Source organism: Olea europaea, chromosome 8 (assembly GCF_002742605.1).
Source record: "Olea europaea var. sylvestris chromosome 8, O_europaea_v1, whole genome shotgun sequence".
NCBI lineage: Eukaryota > Viridiplantae > Streptophyta > Magnoliopsida > Lamiales > Oleaceae > Olea > Olea europaea.
In genome coordinates this window covers 16,395,797-16,420,697 of record NC_036244.1, presented here as the reverse complement: position 1 = coordinate 16,420,697, position 24,901 = coordinate 16,395,797, and the positions used below count along the sequence as shown (strand labels likewise).

Here is a 24,901-nt window from a genome sequence, read left to right as displayed (position 1 = left end):
TGCATTTAGGACCGACAGATTTATTCGAGTACATATAATTAAGCAGCGAATTCATAGAGATTCCACACAGCATGAGACAATTTTATTTGTCAGCTCAATAGCCATAACCAGACTGTACAATGCTATTTTTCAATTCAACATTAATAAAGATATATATATTTTATTTTTATATTTTATTCTACTAAAAATGATTGTTATTATACAAGATTTAATCTGAAAATTACCACAAAAGTGAACACATTAAATTTGAACATTTTAGGTTAAATTTTTTGGGCAAATGTTATTTTGAAAATTGTCTGCAAATCAGTAAAATTAAAAGTTCTTAAATAAAATATAAAAATTGTGAAATAAAATCTAAAGAAAATAGGAATTATACCCCCACCTTCTCACAGAGACACACCAATAAAAAGTTTTTTTTTTTTTTTTAAAAGGATTTCTTTATTAGAATATAATATTAGATCACATAAATTTTTCTACTCCACCGGTCCAAATCTTGAATTCCCGACAGGATTAATTAAATAAACGATATAACAAAAAATGAAACATTTTTATTAGAGATGATTAAATATTTGATTGTCAGAATACTATCATATAAAGTATTTTTATGGACAGTTCTGCCATAATGCACTGTGGAACGATAGGACAAAATATCTAAGGCCCCTTTTTTTTATATATTACTTGACTCATGATTGTTCAGAAAAACCATGATATGTACAAAACAATAATCCAATAATTTTAAGTTATGATAATGTAATTATTATGGAAAATTAAGACATCATTGGTCAAAATTGAGTGGTTGGAAATTAATACTATTAACAAAAGCAAAAATGATTTTGTCACAAAACGACATTTAATTATTAAGTTCAACACGTATCCATTATCAAGAAAAAACAATCAGTCGGCCAAATGAATAAGCACGTAGTACAATAAAGGTGTGTTTTGAAAGTAACATGTAATGAATCGATTAGAAGAACATAATAGTTGACATAGAGGATCAGCAAACAGACACACATCTCAAGGGTCGAGTATTATTTAATTCACGTTGGACCTGTGCACTTTATGAGGATCAGTCACCCCCGAGTTTCAAACATTTTCGGGCAAAGTAACATTTTCCAACATGTAATAGTAGTAGTACCTTTTTCTCTCATGTCTATCCAACTTCAATCTCCAACTTTTGATAAGGATGTCTTTATTATATAAAAATTGAAGCTTTCGGCTCACCTTTGCAAAGTTATAAAAATTTTATTTAATTTTCTTTGTTTCCATTATCATCATAACCAATGGATTCATCTTGTTTGGTATATAATTGGGTGATTGTATGATTAGTCACTTTATGATTGGATTTATATGCTTGTCTATTTTTCCTTTCTTAAATCCTTTTAAATGAGTGGAGCAATCTTTAAAAGTTTGACAAAGAAAAAGTAGGAGACATGTGAATGACTTCTCAACAGTAAAGTAAGGTAAAATGGCTAAAGATTGAAAGTTGAAATAGAAAGGTGTTTGGTTCAATGAACACTCAATAATTTAAGATTACAATTTACACATATAAAAGTCAACTTTCGTAGCCTAATAAATTAATAAAATAACATATTAAATCTCCGAGTTCATTATGTCCTTGTTTAAGCCCCATTTTTACTTCATTAAAATGAAAAATATGATCGTTATCCATCACATTAAGCCACCATTTTGAATTTCTATCTCTGATGTGGGACCCATAACGACTCTATTTCACATTCTCATTCTCATTCTCATTATAATGTGGCTCAAACGGGCTGTATCAAAATTGAGTACATTTTCAGCCTCCAACATGTTTTAAATCATACAATAAATGCCTAACAAACAGAATGTGGTTTATCATCCATATGAAAGGACAGACCAACACCTAATCACTGCAGTATTGTTTGTACCTTACAATACTTCCTACCCCCATATGTTCTTCATTAGATGTGACCAATATCCTCCCATTGACAATAAAAATAAACTATCTGAGATCCAAAAATCAACACAACTTCTTTTAAAAAAGAGAAGAAATAAATAAACAAAAAAAAAATCCACTAGGACTCCTCCCTTAAACAATTATGCACATAGAAAAAAATAAAATAAAAATAAATAAAGGGTCCCCTAAACTTTGATGTCAATTCAATTGATAATTGTGACGCCAACTTTAAGCAGTTGCATGTGGTGACTATGACCCTAATGGTTGCCAACACTCCCAGCAAACACACAGCTTAATGACAAATACATGTCATCACACTGTTGGATTGTATCATCAGGGATGTTTAAATCGACAACTATATCAAGTACATATAGTAATAGATTAGAATATGGCAATACAAAAAGAACAATAATATTTTAGATTAAAAACTAATAAGTCGATTCATCAAATGGCTTTAACATTTTCTTAAAGCAAATCATCAACTCATCTTCAGTGTGTTTTTAGGCTTCACTAAAGAAGGATAAGAGATTAGAATGCCCCAGTCATAAGATATATAAATCTCGTAAGAATTTATGGGATGGAGTATAAACGTGACCTCCAAAAAAGTAGCAAATGTAAATAAAGCAGTAAATAATGAAGTATTACCTCCCATACAAAAGAAAGTAGTAAAAGTATACTAGAAGCCTCTGATACTAGAGATTTACATGTCTATCAATCTGTATCGGGGCATGTAATGAACAAGAAAGCTCTAGAGATAATAGTGTTGCTTTAACGATTGCTTGAGATTGATGAAGCAAATATGAGAATAAAAATGTAAAACTAATTGATTTTTTTTTTTTCCATTAGAATAATTTGAACGACCAACTCTTTGAATGAAAGTTGTGCCCTCTAATGCTCACCAAAACATAATCAGAATTTTTATTGAGAAATTGATGACAGGAAGGAGCAGAGACTTCCCAATCTGTCTCAAATCAGAGCCCATTTCTCTTTACATTATTTACCTAATCAATGATACGATTCCAACAGCCAGATCGATCAATTTAGCATTCCGAGAATATTTCACCTTTTTTTCTTTTTTTTTTCAATTTAGGGTAATGGTGGTCCACCCATTAGAATTGAAATCATAAATAAATAATAAATGACATAGTGATTGAGATTTATAAACCAATTGGTCGACGGCTCAAATTATTTAGACAATTTTAAAAAGAATATTTTCAACTAAATCATAAAAAAAATTAAATAGAAAAAGTAATTACAGTCAATACTCGACGAAAATCAATATTTGTTGGTCATTAGGACGGAATTACCAAAAACAATTTCACCAATAATTATTGACGCACATCCATCAGCCAATGTCATAGGTGATTTCGTCTACAATCATATATTGTGCTTCAATTGTTGATCTATTCTTCGTCAAGGAAACATCTATTCTTTCTTCGTTTTATTCATTTCTTAATATATTGCCTTAATTCTTTATATTTATAAATGTTGTTCTTGAAATGCTTTTTAACTAATATTAATTTTTATTATTTTTATTATTGACTAAATTTTCATCGATAAATTATATCTACTCAAATACATATTTTTTAATACTACTAATTGAAACTTTATTCTTAATCTTAAATTACTATGGGTGGAATTTTTCAAAAGAAAAAAAAAAGTTTGATAAAGTAAATTCCATCCATGACAAAAATGTAGATAATATTAATTTTTTTTATTTGTTATTACTTATTTAGCCATTAAACTAATTTATCAAAATAAAATTTTTAATTACTATTGGGTCATTGATATAAAAATATGACTCGAAAATTCTATTGATAAAACTATTTGAAATGAAATTTTTTCGTATAAATCTAGAGCGAAAGGGGCCACACAAGAGGTGAAAGCAATGTAGGGGAGGAAGGGAAAGCTATTAATGATGGGAGGGATTATAGGCGAAGACTATGAAGAAAATGAAGCCACCGTATTAATGAAAAGGAGGTTGTTCTTCGGAGTTGACGCCTTCTTTCTTCCCAGATTGTGCAACTTCAAATTTTGAGAATAATCAACACACCCTGTTAAAAGTAACAGTCATGCGACATGTACATCGCAATTTAAAGATTTGTTTACCAACAAATGATGTGGCGAAATATGATTAAACCAAAATTTCACCAACCAACTAGAAAAAATAGAATTCCCCCACTTCTTTTTTACCACCTCACCAATCTATAAATGGTAATGTACAACAAGTACTCTTCTAAAAGTAAGAGCAATACTACAAAACAAGGGCGGCCAACAGGCACTGACATGAGCACTTGTTTTCAAACCATGTTGGCTAGTCCTGTCATAGTAGCCTAAGTCAAATTAAAATATATATGAAACTCGACCACGCCAGGGTAAATAAATATATTTGATGGTTTTCAAAACTAGAATTAACTCTACAGACAAGAAATGGGTAATTGAGGTTGAAAAAATTATACCACAATGGTAAAATTACCCTTTTAACTACCCTTGTGTGCACATTTCCACAAATGCCATCTTTACAGTTATGCACTTCAAGGTGCAATTGCTCAAGCAAAAATTGTCCAGCCAACTTGGACTACCCAGAGTGGACAATATAAGTTCATCTTCAGAATCAGAGACATGGAGATTATCTGTTGCACATTCTTGCAAGAACTTGCAAACTATTTGTAGGTGGTCAATATGACATGGTCGTTCTGGGATTTTCAGTAGCTTTCAACTTGGCAAGCGGTCCACGCCAGCATGTGACTAACACCAATTGACAGAGTCATGGATCTTTAAGTGCGAACACCGGAAGGAAGCATCAGATTTCAAATTACCTCCATATCTACTTGTGGTCCTTCTTGCTCTTTTTCAGCAACATTGACATGTGGTCAACGTGGTCATGGCCTGCTTGATTCCGTCCCAAAATCCACTGCAGTGCCTCAGCTGCAGCATCTTTTTCTGCTTGCTTCTTGTTGTTAAATGGCTGCCCCATTATCTGCATACCGTTGAATTCTACAGTTGATTGGAACTGATTGTTCTTTAGCTGCTTCGTCTTGTATGCTGGTGCTCCATGGCCTGCTCGGGTCAGCAATGTTTGTAGCTGACTCTTTGAATTATCACCCCCCGGACCGCTTTGTAACCTAGGTATGAAGATTGGAGCTTCTGATACAATAGATGGCTTGGAGGTTTGTTCTATCAGGCGGTTGTAAACAAATCTACCGCCACATTGATCATCTGAGATCAGCAGCCGTATTGCAGATAAAAGTTCATGGTAGGAATGTATATCCATCCACGGATGGAGGAGCTGCGCACAAAAATTTGCAAGCATTCAGTAAAGATCACAAGAGAAGTTGACATGCATTTAAAATCCAACACAAAAATATTATATTCCACTTGTATAGGCAACATGATACACCAGCAAATTCCAACAACCATGAAACTGAAATAAATGAGAGAGCAGAATCAGTGAATGGGCATTGCTTCATTGTTCACTTACTTTTGTTTGAATAAATTCCTCAAGCTCTCTCTTCAAACTCTGATACAGTTTTGCTGTAGCAGGTTCCATATAAAACTCCAAATATCCACCCAACATTTTTAAGTGACCGTCCTAGTCAAATAAGAAAAAGATTTCATATCATCACAAGAAATTAACAAGTTACTACTACATAAATCCCGAAAATGTAGCTGAGGACCTGAATAGTACATCTAGAGGCACAAAGATAATCATATGAAGATTGAGAAATTTACCATAACTCCTTCTGAGATGCCTCCGCCAAATAGGACCAGCACTGAATCAGACACAGCTGTTGAATCCCGCAGGAAGACAGAGTTAACTTTGATCTTTTCATTAAAAACAAGCCATGGATATGGTATCCTTGAGTCACGTGCATTGACCGAGTTCTAAGCCGATAATTAATAGAGACCATGAGAAACACAATTAATCCATGCATATTGATCTCTAACAACATAAGAAGATACTAAGCCAGTGAAACACTTACATAGTACAAAAGCACCTGCCCGTCTTCCATCGTTTTAAGTAAGGAGGTTTTCTCATTGTGCTGTCAACGCATTTACATAATGTTAATAGAAATGAAAATGGAATCAACAATTGAGATCATAAATGGTATTAGAATGGAATGTTGGCCAACATATAAATGGTATTTTATTTTGCATCACAATTGCATATAATCAATACCATTCGTGAACTTTGAAACAGCAAATAAAACCATGGCTTACCACAACAGAGCAGATTCCAGGATACAATCCATAGCAAATAATAGCTCGAAGAAGATGCTCATCATAGCTCCATGTGTTGAAAATGGTTGGGTTGCTATCAACAAGGCCAATATCCTTCAGCAGAGAGTAGAATTCCTCACGTAGAGAATCAATAGCTTTCATGGACTGTACTGACAGGAAATTCTTCCAGCAATATTCATATCCAGCAAGATCTCTATCAGCAACTTTCCAACCCTCAAAAGCCCGAACAAGAGCAAGGTGGTCACTATAATCACGTGAAAATTGAGCTTTTGCAGCTTCTGCTAACTGAAAAGAGAAGACAGTAACATTACCAGCAATTCTTTATACTCTCATCATAATAGGGTGCTCGCTTTGCATTCATCATCTCAATCACAGTTTCCAATATTGCAGCGTTATTGTCATTTGGCAACTTTCAAGTTTTATTAGTAGCTTCAGTATAATTAGGATTAGTATTTCTGAATAATTTATAAATTGATACGACATATTCAAAAATTTCCTATCTAGATTTCTCTTCCAATTTTCCAACATTTCTATCTTCTGTCTTCTCGGCTTTTGCTATCTTTTCTCTCTCTACATCAGGGACAGAGAACTTTGGTGGATCAAAGATAAGAGAAAGAAGGCGCAGGTGATTGAAGCATGTAATACCAGTGAATCTCAAGCTACATTTCCGAGCTATATCAAAATATAATTAGTTTGATGTTTTGAATCATTTTAGAAAGAGTGGGTTAAATTACAATCATAAGCACTGAAGAATGGGGTAATTAACTGAATGCAATGGAAATCCGCTCCTTTTTAATCTGTCTCTGATGATCATGGTAATGTAAATAAGCAAATTGCTACCAAGAGAGAGAGAGGGAGGGGCTGAGGATGAATATCAGAATTGAGAGACAAAGTGAGGTGAATGAGTAATTCTCTCAAAAAATTGTAATATCCTGCTGCTTCAACACTATAGTCTTATCTAGATAATCATATGTAATAATCAGGAAAATCACAATATAGGGTTTTTAACAGTAGTCAGTCAACATCGACCATAGAACAATTGAAAATGACCGATAAAAAGGAAAAGAAGCTAAAAGTTGTAAAGGATGAATAGCATCAGAATTGAGGATGAGTATGCCATAACATAATCACTAAAACATAAGTCTGACTTACATCCTTCTTGTCCATTGGGGTTAAGAAAGGATCACGGACACTTAGAGCAGCAACAACACTTAACACTGGGTCCAGGCAATTCAATATAGCGCCAAGTATAAGCATTTTGCCATGTTTTGGCTCCATTGGAAGGATTGTTAAGTAGCGTCCTGTCAAGGACATCAGGCAAACTAATTTTTGAATGCAACCTCAATAAGAATAAAATTGAGAAAATAGGAGATCTGTTCATACCTAAAACAGTCAAATTTTCAGTTTCATCCAAAGCCCCAATGATCTTTAAATATTCAATAGCATTTTGAACCTAGCAGCAAATGTGAAGGAAAGTTGTATAACAACCTTAGACATGATTGTTGACACATATATTTGGTCCTTTCTATCCCAAAAGAAGTTAATAAAGAATATGGTTCAGAAAAATATGTTCCCAGTGAGTCAGTGACATGTGCTATTTCTATAAAACAGAAACATAGCTCAATAAGAATTACCGCTAGATACTCCGGCGACTGCAGTGCCCTAGACAGGAACTCAGAAATACTACCCAGTTTCAGACTTTTAATTTGTAAACAAATAGACTGCAGTGGGGTCCTTAAAATTTCTGGTAACTGATAATCTGCAAAAGCATCATATACACATCTTGGATAGAGATGATAGCATTCTCCTGGCTGAACACGTCCAGCTCTTCCTCTTCTCTGATAATTTGACAAAATAGTCACTTATGAATTTGTAAATACCAAGGTAATAAATGCCAGCAAATGTGAACATTAAAATGCCCCTGGATCAGAGCACATTCTAGCAGACAAATCAAACATCAAATCCAGCAGCTAATGACACGGAAAAACATAAGATCAATATCATATAGGAGATTGTGCTTGTGGATCTTTTCAAGGATATATGGCGTAAGGGATGTTACAAATGGTTTTCTACACAATTATCTTGTGGGTGTTTGTTATTTATTTCCATGGTTGTTTTGCTAGGAGTTGAATTTTCTTTACAGTTTCACATTTGACGAGGACATATCGCCGCCTTGTTGCAAGATAATGACTTGTACCTAGTCAAAAATGAATAAAACTGGTGGGCTCCATGCAGATTAAATGGCAATTGAGTTTGGTGTAAGAATAAGAATATTTTTCCAAGGAAGTTTTTTTGGCCTTTTTGCCCGACGAAATTTTCCCTACAATAGTGCTAAGAAGAGAATAAGACTACTTCACCCTAGCAAGGGTTATGCATATTCACACAACTTCCAATTTCCAGAACGATGAACTCCGTTAGAATAAAGGGATTATAATTATCCCGCTGGAACAAATAGGAAACTTAAAAGATATCAAATCTTTTACTACTAAAGATTGTTGCAGCTTAACTAGGATTCTTATTAAGCAACTGAACAACATAATTAAAAATTAAAATATTGTTTTAGAAATAGCTGAGTCACACCTCAAACTGAAGCGACAAAAATGAGCTTCAAGGGGCAACATTTGAGGCCTATTTTTCCAAGGCCAAAACCTCAGTTCTCATCATATTCTGAATATTTTTCCTAGTATTGTGGAGTGGAGCCCATAAATGTGGAATGGCCTTATTGTTTTTCTCCTCAATTGCTGGCTGGTATTTTAAGTCAGTGGTCCCTTGAAGCCCACAGTTCAAGTCCTTTTCTCACCCAACATGCTGGCAACATCCAATGCAACCGTTACATCTTATACTCCACCAAGTTGAGAAATCTTTTGTACTTTTAACCTCTGCGATAAAATTCTAACCGCTATATGGCAAAGAGCATCACATGTAATGGTTGCAATGAAGGTTGACATCAAGTTAAATTGTTAAAAACAAAAAGAGAAGAAAGGACTTTTTAACTTTGCAGGCTCAAGGGAGGCTGAGAGTAAAAAATGCAGTAAGCAATTGAGGAAAAAAAAAAAAAAAAAAAAGGAAGACGACGACTTTTCACCTTTATGGGATCCAGCCAGCATGGCACCAAAAAACATATTCAGAAAGTCAAGGAGCAGGACACCTCACAAGCCTTGAGGCATGCACCTTATTAAGTAATTTGAAATGATAGCTTTAAATAACAGTGAATTTTATAAGAACCAAACCTCAATATGATTCCATGAAGAAATAATTAAACTTTAATGGTAAATTTTACGTACTTGTCGAGCTGAAACCTTTGAAATCCAAGAAGGAAGCAGACAAGGAGTATTGTTTAGCGCATCATAAGACGTCTCTTTTGCCTTCCCACAGTCAATAACAAAAACCACGTCATTAATAGTGATACTGGTTTCAGCAATATTTGTAGCTAGAACGATCTTCCTTATTCCATCTTCAGGCTTGTTAAATATTAATTTCTGTCCGATGGCAAAGAAATATATAAACAAACAAAATTGAGAAAAACTTGCACTAGAAGTTGTGCTTCCCTCTATTATACAAACACCGGCTCTTCAGCACACGAAAGGCAGATAGCATGAAAAAGAAGCCAAACAGGGATAATATGGTAAGAAAAGATCTGATTTAATATTTGTAGATATAACTCAACCTCGAGAAGAATATGACTTGTTGGCTCATAATCTATTTACAATACATTCATCTATATCTGTCATCAAAAACTTGCTCAATGGAACTTTATTCTTAAATATGTGACGAATATCCACATACAAAACTAAACTGTATAATTTCTTGAAATAATAGGCTGCGTAGATGAAAACACCAAGAAAGGACTGCTTCAGAAAGGAAGACTTGAGGCTGTAGACAAGAATAACTAGTTTTCATCATACTAATAGATGCAAGTTTTTCTCTTTTTCCATCTCTGAATAACATTTAGTAGCCTAGCACTCGGTACTTAGATTTATAAGAAGGAACAAAGTGACTTGGCATGATGTTTCAACAAGTAAACCTTACAGGTTATATGGACAATCTTCAGTTGCTTTAAACGTAGGTCAGTTTGTGGTGGTTCAGTCGACATCATTAAATGTGCCAGGTCTTGTAAGTACCGACCAAGTCATCAAGGGAGCAGGTAACACACAGTGACCACATGCCAAAATAACTAAAAACCATGGAGAAGGATAACAAAGAATCATAATGCCTAGATTATAAGTGTTTTTATCTTTTCCTCTGTTTTATTTATTTATTTATTTTGAAAGGTATCTTTTCCTCTGTTACTCTCTTCTTCTTCTTCCTTTTTTTATTTCCTGTGCATCTTTGTGGATGTAACATTGCAAAATGACACCATTGCAGCAATTATAGGAGTATGGAATCTTCGATAAAAGTTACAAAGGCATTAATATAAAAGTTTATTACAAAAGGTCATATGGATATATAAATGGCTAAGTGAACAAGTTCCACAAGTTCATGTTCAAAATTTGACTCATTCCAAATGCATGGACAATAGAAAATTCCCACTGTGAACAAAAATCAAAATCTATCTTGACAGTAATATATAGAGAACCAAATAACAGGGACAGTCGACAATTAATATACGAATTCACCTGCTCCTCACTGGCCATGGAACCATGGCATGCCAGCAATAAAACGCGACTAGTATCTCCTACTAGAAGATGACCTTGCAGCTTATCCTTCAAGGAGCTTATATCCTCCCACCCAGTCAGAAAAACTAAAACAGCACCAGGCCTTTCATTCTCGCATATATAGCACAGAAGACATTCTATGAGATTGAAACCTAGACAATCAGGATTCCAGCAAGACAAAGATTGCTGAGTCTGAGCACTATAATCCTTGAAATCAGCAGCTTTAAGTGCCTCCTAATAACATTTCCCAACAAGATGTACACATCAGCAAATATATACTCATGTTGACATGAGAACTAGCAGTTAAACTACCTCAACAGCAGAAACAAGCTGGCTTTTTCTCTTTCTTGGAGCTTGTTTACTCATTTTCCACATCTTCTCCATACCATAATCATCAATTTGATTATATGGTGTCAATTGGTATCCTGTCCTTTCCAAAATATTTTCTAGAAAATGAGTACGTACTGGATAAGTGAAACCCTAAATGAAAACAAAAGAGAGATTTAAGGTAAGTTCACATATAAAATTCGTCAAGCTATCAGGTGAAATACCAGTATCTATTCAAAATAACTTCTTACGATAAAGGAAGAAGAAACAAAGTTAATAATATTATGTAACTACTAATCAACCTCTAACTGCTTATTTGCTTTAACTTTATCTTTATTAAACTATATGATACTGAAACCAAGAACAAATAGGCACCCCAAACCTCAACCAGAATTTGTGGGGTTAAAAATCCAAATGGTACTTTGCACAATGATTTCCATTGGCCATTTAACTTTTACAATTTTTTCGGATGATCACTTAACTTATTTAATCGTTATCCCTTTGGCCATTAAACATGAAAAGTTTTTTGATGATCACCGAACTTATCAAATCATCATCCCATTGCCATTAAATTTTAAAGGGTTTTCAGGTGGCCACCAAACTTATCAAATATTTATCTCATCCATCACTCAACAACTCACATTAGAAAATTCAGTAGACTCGCTAACATGGTAAACAAAAACACTAACATGTCACATTATTGTCGTTAGTTGACTACAAATCTACATGTCATATAGAATATAACTACCAACTAATAGCAGCTTCGTTGCAATAGCACATTTTATTGCCAAAGACTATGATAACATTTTCTAAAGCAATATAGACACAAGAAACTATCAAGAGAAACTAACAAAGTTCAATCAATCATGTTATTCAAGTATATAATTTACGAGGACAGACCAAAAGACCACTAGCTCACCGGGATGTGGACCATTGGAGCCCCACCAAAATATGATGAGAAGAGCTCTGCATCTAAGGTTGCACTCATGAGAATTAGCCTTAGTTCTGGCCGGCGGGGTAGTAGATCTTTCAAAATAATAAGCAGAAAATCTGTCATGAAATACGCCAAATGGTTACTCATAGCAATTTCTATTTTCAAGAACAAAAAGAGCATTTCAACTCAATAAGGCCACATCACATGCTTAGAGCAAGTAGGGAACACCCAAACACACCGAAACGTGATTTTTCAAAAAAGTTGAATATATACGTGGCGACTAATTAAATAATTTATATTTATATTTTATTTTCATTGAAAATTCGACAAAATGATAAAGAAGAGAAAATCCAAACAATATGACAATAATGGATCACACAAGAACACAATATTTACGTGGAACCCAAATCTAAGAAATCCACGAGCAGAGGAGAATTTCAATATACCAAGAAACAAAAATTGTTTTACAAGATTTAATACTCACAATCTAAATCGAAACAATCCTCTCAAGTTTCAAACGTATATGACAATGATCTATTGTTACTTGAGCCTATTAAGAGCCTACACCTCGTGGAGTATTTATAGGAGTCAAATTTTAGAGTTTTGGATGAAGTAGAAATCAAAAATCAGCATCAGAATCGAATTCTAAGCGACAGATGGCGCCATGTCCCTGTCCCATTTTTTGATCATCTGGGCGCCAGGCACGCAGTCTTGGTAAGAAATCTTTCAAATGAGTTTTCCTTCCTCCCCAAAGTCCTTTTTCCCAATCAAACTCACAATTCTTGATGACATTTGATCCCTTATTAATCTGGACTTCCAAACCAAAATTATCTAAGCTTCCTCCATGAACCAAACTTCCAAATCACATGAAATTTGAGTCGTAACATAACAATTTTTGTGTTGTTTATAAAAGAAATAATTCTTTTCATGTGGGACGTCTAAGTAATTGGGTCAATTTGTTTCTACTGAAAAGGTGGCCCAACACAAACATCGGAATGGGTCATCTCATAAGCCACCTCACCAGATTTTAAGCCCGCATCATCTAATTAATTCTTATCAATCTCCAGAATGTTCCAACCTTATCTATCTCTTCCTGATTTCAATGTCTTTTTTATTTCCCAAAGATTACTTCCATCACCAGAATGTCACCACTTGCCTCTCCCTCTTCCCCCTTCTACTTGTCTAAAAGCTTCCCTCCCCTCTCACTTCTCCAGTCTCCATGGCTTTCCTTTCCCATATTGTTGGCTATTTCGTCTATTTGTGCCATTTCACCATTTCCATTACCCATTTAGCATGTTGATTGTGGAATCATAGATTAGTACCCAAATATGCCAAATATGGAGGTTGGCTTCCTCTTTGCCCTAATTCAGTTAGCTTACCTTGCTTTTCTTTTTGGTTTCAATTATTGGTAGTTAGTTTCTCTTCTTTTCAGTTTCGATCATGAAATGGATTTTCCATGTCGGAGGCATCTCATTGATTTATCACGAACCAATAGAGGAAAAAAAAACAAAACAAAACAAAACAAAAAAGGACATGACACCTAGTGTGCCCGACACACCAGCTCCCGTGGCACTTCACTGCTTCCTAGTGCTTAGGAGAGGAAAAAAGCATCCAATAGGTAATAATTATATAATACAGTCAATTGGGACAACAAAAGAACCTTCATTCATTCCACGTTCATGTATCTCATCGACGATAACATGCGTTACACCCTTCAAGTTTCTATCAGCTAGTAATCTTCTCAGCAAAATGCCTGTTGTGCAGAAGAGGAGGTGGGTATCCCTTCCTTTCATACCCTCTAACCGAACCTTATATCCAACCTGCCAAGAGAGGCATTATTAAATACTTTCACAGGCAAAATCATATGGTAATTTACTATCCCAGTGATTGTGTTTGTGGTATTAAGACTCACTGTATCTCCCAATTTCTCCCCTCTCTCAGCGGAAATCCTCTCTGATATAGACATTGCAGATATCCTTCTGGGCTGAGTACATATGATACTGCACATTGCTCCACGAATTGAGTTAATCTCAGACTCCAGAATAAACTGGGGAATCTGAGTGGTCTTTCCACAACCAGTTTCACCAGAGATGATTACAACCTAAAAATTGAACTTCTCAACTTGTTAATTGCATAAAATTTTATACGTAAAAAGAGAATTCCTTCCCTTTGAAGCCTGCCGTGAAGAAGCATAAAATGTCAGCAAATATTGTCACTAAAGCGTGTGTAAAACCACATCAATTAATAGCACAACTTGGCAACAAATATCGAAGATTACATGTTTCTCGCCTAACCAAACAGACACATGCCAGATGAGTACCAAGTACAAATGAAAGATGATATAATGGAAAGGGGCAATTGAAAGGCAACAACGTAACAGTGGTAATCAAAAGGAGAACTGGTGAAAGTATAAAGGAACTCAAAAGGTTTACTAGTTCATCACAAGGAATAGAAAAGAAAATAATTAAAGCATTAAGCTTTAAAGAATTTGATTGGGTACAGTATTTGATTCAAAGGCATCAGCTACAAATTTAAAACCAACATAGCTTGCGACTAATAAAATTCTACTATGATAGTTGAAATAAAAATTCTCTTTTTTTTTCTCTTTTATTTTACACTCAAGGGTCAGTCAGATAGGGGGGGAAATCATTTGGTCAAGAACATAGCAGCTATTGTTGAAACACAACGAAGGATTAGAAAATCTAAAACGGACAAAATGACCTATCCTGTCACTAGAAAACTTTTTGCTGCTAATTTTAGATCTCTTGATCAAGAAGATGAGGAATTGGTGACACCATTCACCCAGTAGAGTGGTATTGGGAGCGCAGGTCTATTCATAGTCAAACAGGTAATAGAATTCATAAGTAACATAAAGCAAGACTTTCTAATCACCATTTCTCAAGCAAAGCTCCAGAAAAGGAAAAAAAATGATTTAAGTAAGTGCCAAATCCAGGCAACAGCAAAGAACAACAGATGCTCCAAACATTGACGTACCTGGTTCTGCGAAATGGCACTTAATATTGCATCTCTCTCCTTATAAGCAGGCAGACTACTACGAAATTCCATCATCTCTCTGCCTTCAGTAGATTGCTGTACAAAACCAATAAGTATGAGAAAGAAAATTGAGGCACTTCTGAATCAATTTCAAACACAAGCAGAGAGTTGTTTTTTCAATGGAAGAAATCAATTCTAGTGGATAAATATAGCAGAATTAAGATGATCAGAAATCAGATTAAATGAAACTTAAAAGCAACCAGTAAAGACCAATGTTCTAAAAGGCGGAAAAGATAGGTTAGGCATTAAGAAAAGGCTCTACATACAGGGAAGGCGTAAAAAAGGCAGTCAACCCGGTCCATTCACTTTTGGTAGCCATTTCTTGGACAGTTGGACATAATATGGACCTAGGAACTAAATTGGTGCTGGAGTAATTCTTTAACTCATTTTCCCCCAAGCTGGGTTTCCAACGGACCTATTTTCAGAAATTTCACACACCAACTCCACCAACCACTATTGGCCTAATCTTGGAAGTTTTCCAAAGCCCAAACACTTCGTATTTGTGTATCTATTTTTTATTCCGTCTTTATTTCTTCTTTTAACAAAAAATTTATTATTGTTGACCATTTGTTGTAAAGATTAAATAAAATTTTATATTGTGTATGATTTATACATATTAGTGTTGCAAATGCTATTTTAGTTGTGTGTGCGTGTTTTTTGTGATATTGTAGTACAAGTGTGAGATAAAATGTGTCTTACTGATTATTTATGTTTTATTGTTAGCTAAGTATTTGATCATTTTTCATTCATGATAATTGTGCATCCCAAGTAAAAATGAAATAATTAAATCCTAATATAAATAACTATGACTTTCCAGGAATCAATGGAACAAAATGATTCTTCCATGGCATTTAATTTTAATGTCAATCAACTAATAAAGATTCCGGGGATATTGGATATGAAATCGCAATTCTTGTAGATCCCAAGAATGCTAATAATATGAATCAATAGGCACAAAATCCACATGGCAGGGACCAAGGGAAAGGATGTGAAACCGTGCCTTAGAGAAAGTGAAGCGCAAAAAGCCAAGTGTCATGAGGTGCTTGAAGAGAATAATACTAAGAAGTTAGAGAAGCCACTGAATGATGCTAAGTTGAGGGATGATGTAGTTATGTCTTTGCCTATGGGACAGAAGGAAGAAGAGGATGAAACTTCTATTACTAAAAGAGGAACTAAGAAAAGGCCTCATAATATGGGTCTCATAGTGAAAGTACAGAGAATTGAAAAAGGAGAAAATTTTCAATTTTTCATATATACACTACAATCGGGTGTCCCCTTCAATAGTACACGGGAAGAGTTAAAAATAAGGAAAGAAAATATTACAGGAAAAAGAATTATTTCCTAAATCCTAAATTGACCTAGTCATCTCCAAGAATCATTCAATAATTACAATTTTCCTAAATACAAATATTAATTATGGTAGTTAAGATACTGTCATATCCACGAGATTTCAACACTCCCCCTCAAGTTGGATTGTAAATGTTGATCAGATCCAACTTGTGAATGAAGTCATCAAATTTTTTGTCCAGATAATCCTTTGGTGATGATGTGTGCTGTTTGCTCCTGTGTGGGAGCATATGTCATACAAATAGTTCCATCTTCTACCTTTTTCTTTAATAAAATGTTTTTCCACCTCTACATGTTTAGTTCGATCATGTTGAATTGGGTTGAGAGAAATGTTGATAGCAGTTTTGTTGTAAAGTTACACTGGAAATTTTATTGTAACATGTAACTCTTGTAGGAGTTTCTTCAACCACAGCCCCTCACATATTCCTTGTGCTACTGTTCTAAACTCGACTTCGACACTACTTCTAGCTACTACATTTTGCTTCTTGCTTCTCCATGTTACTAGATTTCCCCATACAAAGGTGCAATATCCTGTAGTTGACTTTCGATCCTCCGTTGAACCTGCCCAATCTACGTCCATGAAGATTTCTATTTCTTTTCTCTCACCTTTCTTGAAATATAGACCTCTTCCGATGGAACCCTTGAGATATTTGAGTATCTTGTAGACTGCTTCTAGGTGAACTTCCTTTGGAGCATGCATATGTTGACTTACCACACTAACTGCAAATACAATATCAAGTCTAGTGTGTGACAAGTAAATCAATTTACCTACCAATTGTTGATATCTATGTCTTCAGAATTCCCAACATTCTCGATCCTTTTTTCCGCATCGATAGGTGTATCATTTGGTTTACATCCAAGCATTCCTATCTCTGTAAGAAGATCAAGTACATATTTTCTTTGTGAGCTACTGATACCTTTATGTGACCTAGCTACTTCTATTCCCAAGAAGTATCGCATTTGTCCCAGATCTTTTACTTCGAATTCGGCTGCTAGACTCTTCTTTAGTTTCTCCATTTCTATTATGTTGTCACCTGTCAAGATTATGTCGTCAACATATACAATTAAGATTGTTTTAGTTCCATCATTGAACCTTTTGAGGAACATAGTGTGATCTGACTGCCCTTGTTGGTATCTTGCCTCTTTAGTACCTTTGCAAATCTATCAAACCATACCCTAGATGACTGTTTAAGACCATACAGTGACTTCTTGAGTTTACAAACTTGATTATCCTCATTTACCTTGCAAAAACCTGGAGGTAATGTCATATAAACCCCTTCTTCTAATTCTCCATTTAGAAATATATTCATAATATCCAATTGTTGGAGAGACCAATCTAGGTTTATTGCCAATGATAGTAGTACTCAAACAACATTTAATTTAGCCACTGGTGCAAATGTCTCTATGTAATCAATACCATACGTTTGTGTGTATCCTTTCGCAACCAGTCGAGCTTTATACCTTTCTATTGTCCCATCAGCTTTATATTTTAAGTTGAAGACCCATTTGCATCCAACTGATCTTTTTTCCTTTAGACAGGTCCACTACTTCCCAAGTTTTGTTTTTTTTCCAATGCTAGCATTTCCTCCATTACCGCTTCTTTCCACTTCGAAATTTCCAAAGCTTCCTGAATATTCTTTGAAATTTTTGTACGGTCAAGTTGAGAAGTCAAGCTGCCGAATTCTGTACTTAAAGTGTTAAATGACATGAACTTTGAGATAGGATGAAGAGTACATGACCTGGGATGTTTTCTAAGAGCGATGGGAAGGTTGATATCTGATGATTCAGGTACTTTTGTGGTGTCATGATGTTCTGGAGCTATCATTGGTTCCGACTCTCTTGGTGCTTTAGGTGCGGGGTTCTCATGCATTGCTTTTGGTCTCCTTGAGTAGAAAGCATTTCGTTGTTTTTCTGCATCTCCCCCTGAATTCAAGTTGTCACTTGTTAATGACATAGAAGAACTAGATGGTAAGATAGGTTCTAGGGGAAAAAGATCTAGATTTAGGTACCGATCTTCAATATGATCCTCCCCTTGGAGAGAGGCTTTCTTGAAATATGGAGTGTTTTCAAAGAATGTGACATCAAGACTCACAATGACTCTTCGTGTAGAAGGGTCATAACATTTGTATCCTTTCTGAATAGGAAAGTATCAGATAAAGACACATTTGATCGCTCGAGGATCTAGTTTATTTCTTTGATTGCCGGGAACGTAGACGAAGGTGGTACAACCAAACACTTTGAGTGATAGACTTGAGCCAAGTCGAGAGCTTGGAAATAATTTTTGGAATTTTGTAAGTGGTGAGTCAAGGTTTAAGGTACGACTGGGCATTCGATTGATCAGGTACCTCAGAATCTTTTTGGCATATTTGTAGTAAACATTAGGACTCGGGCAACCTCCAGAAGATGCCTATTTTTTCGTTCAGCAATCCCATTTTGTTGAGGTGTTTCAACACAAGAGCTTTGATGAATTATTCCATGTGTTCAAAGGAAATCTCCCAAATTTTTGTTGAAGTATTCTGTGCCATTATTAGTGTGCAGAATTTGAATAGGTGTTTCAAATTAGGTCAATATCATGGAGTGAAAATTAATAAACACAGATCGAACATCGAATTTTTCTTTTAAGAGATACACCCAACAAAGTCAAGTGTGGTCATCAATGAATGTGACAAACCATTTTGTATTAGTTCGATTAGGTATGTGTGAGGGACCCCATACATCACTATGGATCATTGTGAACGGATTCGATAGTTTATACGTAGATTTTCGGAACGATGTCCTTTGATGTTTAGCAAGTTCGCAGAATTTACATTGAAAATTGACGTGCCTTTTATTCAAGAAAATAGAAGGAAATACATGTTTCAAATACTGAAAATTGGGGTGTCCCATTCTATAATACCATGACAAGATTTCACTATTACTAGAAACATATGCAGAATCACAAACGGCAATTTGATGTTGCTTACTCAAATTAACCTTGTCAAAGTAGTAGAGCCCATCACACTCCTTAGCACTATCAATCGTCTTCCCAATGATAGGTCCTGAAAAAGACAGTGCGATGGAAAAAATATAGCCGAGCAATTCGAGTTCTTTGTTTATTGGCTAATAGATAATAGATTACAGGCTAAATTTGAAACATGAAGAATGGATTCTAAAGTGATGGGGTCAGAGATGCGAATACTCCCTTTTCCAGCAACAGACGAGAGGGAACCATGTGCAATTTTAATTTTGAAATTTCCCACATGGTGAATATGAAGAAAAAAGTTGGTGAGAACCCGTCATATGGTCTGATGCCCCAAAATCAATGATCCAAGGAGTTTTCAATTGAGAGGTGACGTTTAAAGCCTTTAAAAAATTACCTCTATGGGCCAGTGAGCTTGAAGGTCCATTTGGGGAAGATTTGTCAGATGCTTGAAGGCTAGAAAATTTTTTGTAAAGTTGTTCTATCTGTTTAGAATTGAATGCGCTGCTTGATGAGGGGTTTTTAGTTTGCTGGTCTACTGAAACTTGGTATCCTCGATTTCTATTATTCTGCCTTGGCTTCCAATCAACCGGTTTTCCATGTAAATCCCAGCAGGTATCTTCTTTGTGTCCTAACTTACGACAATGCTCTCATCAGGGTCGTCCCTTTTGTTGCCTTGGGCTCGGCCCATTAAATCGCCCTTTTGAATAAAATCCCAAATATTCAGCCGGCCCAATTTTTGAATTTCCAGCTGGTCCACCATTAAAAACTCCACTTGGTCCAATTTTAGAAGAGAGGCCCAAAGTGAAATCGAAGTCATGGTTAATTCTTTTGCCCTAAATAGAATAGCTAACTTCAAATGGATGCAATAATATTGGAGACCAGCTCAACGACCACAAAACCATAAGAAGTTTAGAGCCTTTCTCGAGATGTAGGCAATCTCAAAATCCAACAAGTTTATGACAGTATAGAAATCACAGGCAGAATTTTAGGATTGAGATATATCACTTTTTACAAGAACAAAAGGTAACAGATTTCTTGCAGCAGAATATAGAAGAAATGTTGTAAAGCAGCAACCAGACTGGGGCGTAAATAAGCCAAGATTTCAGCTTTATTTTCAGCTATTTGAAGTTAAAAGAACATTTTCATCCCCAGGCACATTTAATAGCCATCTGCTGGATTAATTATTGGTTTATCATATCTTTGCATTAACATTTTCTTCATAAATCCTTTGATTTCTCACTTTCAAAATCCTAAAAGCTAGCACCCCAACTATAATAATTGGATATAAGCAAAATATGATCCGTAACTCTTTAGTTAAGAAGAAAGCCAAAACTCTCTTCGATCTATTTATCAAATAAATTTACTACTTTTCAAGAGATTAAACAAAGTCCAGAGCTATCCATTTAGAAATTATGTGTGTGTTTGAGCCACATTATTTTGAAAGAACGTATTTTGAAATAGTAGATTGATGGAGAATGTGTGATTAAAAAATGAGAAAATGTTTTGGATTTGCGTGTAATATTATTTTATTGAAAAATGTGTGGTTAAAATGATGTCAAATCACTGTTGAAGAATGTATTTTTTTTTAAAAAGAATATGGCTCAAACAGGTCTATAGATTATTAGTTTTTGAATTCGGATCACAAGATTTTAGAACCACGATATTCAATTATATCACTGGTAAGCACTAAAATCATGGGAAACAGGCACCAAAAGTGTAGAAAGTAGGATGAAGATCTACACGGACGAGTATAGAGATGCTATAATATGAGAAGGATGAGGAGGGAGGCATGAGTAGAAAAGGATCTTTAAATACACTTCTTATCAAAATTACCAGTAAATGATAGTTTTTATGAATGTTTAAAATGGCTCAACTGGGCACTGAGGCATTCTGTCTCCTTGAGGTGAAGCATAAGCCTCGAGACAAACCATTAAAATTATTGGAAAGAATATAGAAGTATACAAGCAGCTTATCCTCAACCATTAATCATCTTGAAAATCCATAATGAAACAAATTAAAAATTTAATAACTATTAAATAGATTAATATAAATTAGCAAATATTAAGTTATAATAAAGTAACAAAATTGTAATCTGCAACTAGAAGTAAAGACAATCTAGAAATCCCCGAAATTATCAATACTAATACAATACTTAAAAGAATCATTTATTTGATACCCATTCATCATCCATCACTATCAATTTTTTTTATTCTTTCTTATCATCCTCCACTTGCAATGTTGCGTTCTCCTTTCCTATCCCCTTCACTGTCTCCATCCTTGAAAAGGTATTAAAAAAAATAAAAATACCCATAAAATGTTATAGGAAATAAGGAAAATAGGTAAAAACTTGATACCAGTAATAAATGCTCAAGGAAGGAAAACAAAAGCAGCACACATTTCACTAGCCTAGAGGCGTAACCTCAAGGCATAACCCTCACTAATGGCACTCACGGGGGCAGGTTTTGAAGCATTTTATATTAGTCTCATATGAAGCGCATTTTAGAGCCAGTTTGGTACGGATTAAAATCTAATTTTAATTTAAGTCAAAGTCAAACAATCAATTTTAACATCTTTCATAGGTCTTACAACTTTTCAACCACACATTTCAAAAACTTCTACCACAATCTATTAAAAAATCAAATTTTAATTCTCAACGAACACCCTCTCAAGGCCTAAGCCTCAAAAGTTCAATTAAACAATGGTTTTTTACATTCTCAAAATTGAGTGTATTGTAACACTCTTATAATGTCTAGACCAGATGCCAATAAGCACGGCAAAATTGAGACATAGAATGAAGACTTAAAAGATGAGCACCCCAATAAATTATCATCTCTTATCGAAATTGATAAAAAGTCAAAGCTGACGAAGAATAGCTGTATAAAAAAGAATGTAATCTAATTATGCAGAGGTGATTGAACCTGCCAAATCAGTTGCTCCTCTTGCATTTGCTGACTTTTTCGCCAAATAATTTTCTCCATGGAAACCTCGCCAGGTGTAAGCAGCTCAGGTTGCTCAAAAAGCCATTCATTGGTAGCAATACTGCAATTACTGCTTGATCTTGAAAATGCATCCATGCCCTTGGGCTTTTGGGAAATGTATTGTCCAAGATGGATTTCCACTCGCCTTTGCAAACGTGGAGGCAAGATCACCTAAAAATTTCTAAATCATTTTAATCACATGATTACAAGCCGTTAGCAGAAATTATCTAATTTTTAGGGGGTTACCAAAATTGAAAAAGAGATGTGAAGCTCAAAAGCAATAATAGACAATGAAGTACTCTTCAAACAATAAATCCACAAATGTCGAGTAGTTGGAAACTAAAGTTGAAGAATCATTACGGAAAAAGTAAATGGAACGGTACACAATTCTAGAGATATTAGAGAAAATCTAACAAATAAAAACACTGGGGTCGGTTTGAATTCAATTATATATTAAAAAGTTGCATGAAGCAGCATAAGAAAGCACCTCCCTCTGTGGACGCTTTTCATCGAGATCAAACCGATAGTTGGGCAAAGGAACCTTACTGACAACTACCACTTTTGTATACAGGTGGCTGCAAAAAGTACTTTATTAAACATGTCTCAAAAGAAAATTTATCAAGGGTCATGTGAAACGTGCCTGTATAAACCCATTCTGCTCGCTAAAGCTGATATTTGATCATAATTGCGCCTATCCCTTTTATCTCTTGATACTAGTTCTTGCTTATCCTTATTGTCTAAAAGAGTAGTTAACTTCCATTTCCAGCCATCAACGTCATCCAAGGTGGAAGCATCCTACGATCAGAAACAACAAATTAAAAAAAATAAATTCGGAGATTGGGTATCACATTACAGTTGGATTAGAATAAGAAACAAAAGCCAAGTCAAGACATAAAGACAATATAAATGAGAGAGAATAAAATATCATGTTTCATATTAGCAGATAATCATGCCAAATTAATGAGCATATTGTTATGGATATTTATGCATATACCAATGTCTCCCATCTTGGTTCACATGTGGTCCCCATGTGCAAATTACCACTTTTATGTTTGTGATTTTCCTAATAAGTGCACAAACAAAAGAAGAATGATTTCATGTAATGATACATCTGCAAGAATTTTTTTATTTTTTATTTTTAAGCATCATGCCGAAATGTCACAGTATTAAATTTTACTGCAGGAAAATCATTTTCAATATTTATAACAGAACATACTTTTGCTATTTGACTTAGAAACTCATTGACAAATAGCAATTCCTTGACATGAAGAATTCACCCTGCTCAGTTCATACTTATAAACCAGTGTACACCGATCCTTGTCTTCAGTACAGTGTAAAAGAAAATTACCTAGTATGCATGAAAACCCTCAATCAACAAAATTGCTGTTAATCATATTCCGGACAACGTACAAGGATTATCAAATAACTCCCTCTGCTCAAAGCAATGCAGGTTTCAATTTTAAATTCATAACGATGTCTATATTTTTTGTAATAGTCATCAAAATTGTACAAGAAAATAGATTAGCAGCCGTCTATACAACGAGTAAACCCGAAAATATACCCATAACAAAGATATCACTTTTTGCATATAAAACTCACTTGATGTGTCAGAAACTCGATGTCACGATAGGAAATTTCCTCTGACACCTTATAATGCAGCGATTTTTTCGCCTGTGCCTGCTGCTTATATTGATGAGGTGGCAAGTACGGGTAAGGATTGCCAGTATTCTTATTGTTATCATTACTCTTATTAACTATGGAATGAAGAGATGAGCTCTGATTGCGAGTAGTATTATTAGTACTTAAAGTGGTAGGCACGGAATCCTTAGTGGGGGAGGAGGTGGAAGACGGTGTAGTGATGACGGAGCAGAGGCGGTGATGTGGCGGCACGTAAAGTGCGCCGCGTGACGGCGACGGCGGCGGCCTGTCCTTCATTTTAATTGTAAGCGAGGTGGTGGAGAGTGGAAGAAGGGGGTTTAGGGTTTGGGGTAGAAATTGTAAGAGATGAATTGAGAGGACGGTTCGTGCAACCGGAAATTGCACTTGTTTACAAAGGGGGAAAATATTTGTCCGTTCGGGTCGGCTTTCCCCGGCCGAGGTTGGTTGCTGTCAGCAGGGCGGCCGTGCTGAAGGGAAAGGAAACTGATAATAATAGTATTGAAGGTGTAACGAGGGGGTGATGACTGTTGACGCCAGATGGGACATTATGCAGCAAACGGACACGCGTCTTAAGTCCCGTTTGGCCCCATTAAATTAAATTACATTACATTCCATTTTTCTCTATCATATTTTCAACCACACAATTTTTCACAAAATAATATTACACGTAAATTGAAAATTTTTCCTTCCTTTTCAACTACTCATTTTTAAAAAAAAAATATTATTTTCCCATTTTCATTTTCAGAAAATGAGGGCCAAACGGAGCTTATAATAGTGGGCTCCACTAAAGCTCCTGCACATGAAATG

General features: G+C 35.1%; 1 protein-coding gene across 6 annotated transcripts; it reads right to left on the bottom strand.

Moving 5' to 3' along the window:
• Positions 1-4,081: 4,081 nt before the first annotated feature.
• Positions 4,082-24,619, bottom strand: LOC111398986 (DExH-box ATP-dependent RNA helicase DExH5, mitochondrial-like). 6 transcript variants are annotated; one of them, XR_002703489.1, is made up of 19 exons: positions 24,035-24,619; positions 23,076-23,230; positions 22,923-23,010; positions 22,376-22,606; positions 15,089-15,184; positions 14,007-14,195; positions 13,755-13,914; positions 12,080-12,210; positions 11,146-11,313; positions 10,795-11,067; positions 9,463-9,657; positions 7,813-8,016; positions 7,562-7,631; positions 7,331-7,479; positions 6,158-6,463; positions 5,920-5,979; positions 5,669-5,724; positions 5,418-5,528; positions 4,082-5,225 (listed from the first exon to the last, which is right to left on the bottom strand). XR_002703489.1 is itself a non-coding variant. In XM_023026177.1 (19 exons), the coding sequence occupies exons 1-19, from the start codon at positions 24,368-24,370 to the stop codon at positions 4,764-4,766; spliced, it is 3,537 nt and encodes a 1,178-aa protein (XP_022881945.1). In that variant the 5' UTR covers positions 24,371-24,617; the 3' UTR covers positions 4,082-4,763. The 6 variants fall into 6 exon arrangements, 5 of the variants coding, with proteins under 5 accessions (XP_022881945.1, XP_022881946.1, XP_022881947.1 ...); XM_023026177.1 differs by having other exon boundaries at positions 5,669-5,821; positions 24,035-24,617; XM_023026178.1 differs by lacking the exon at positions 24,035-24,619 and adding an exon at positions 23,430-23,482 and having other exon boundaries at positions 5,669-5,821.
• Positions 24,620-24,901: the final 282 nt, after the last annotated feature.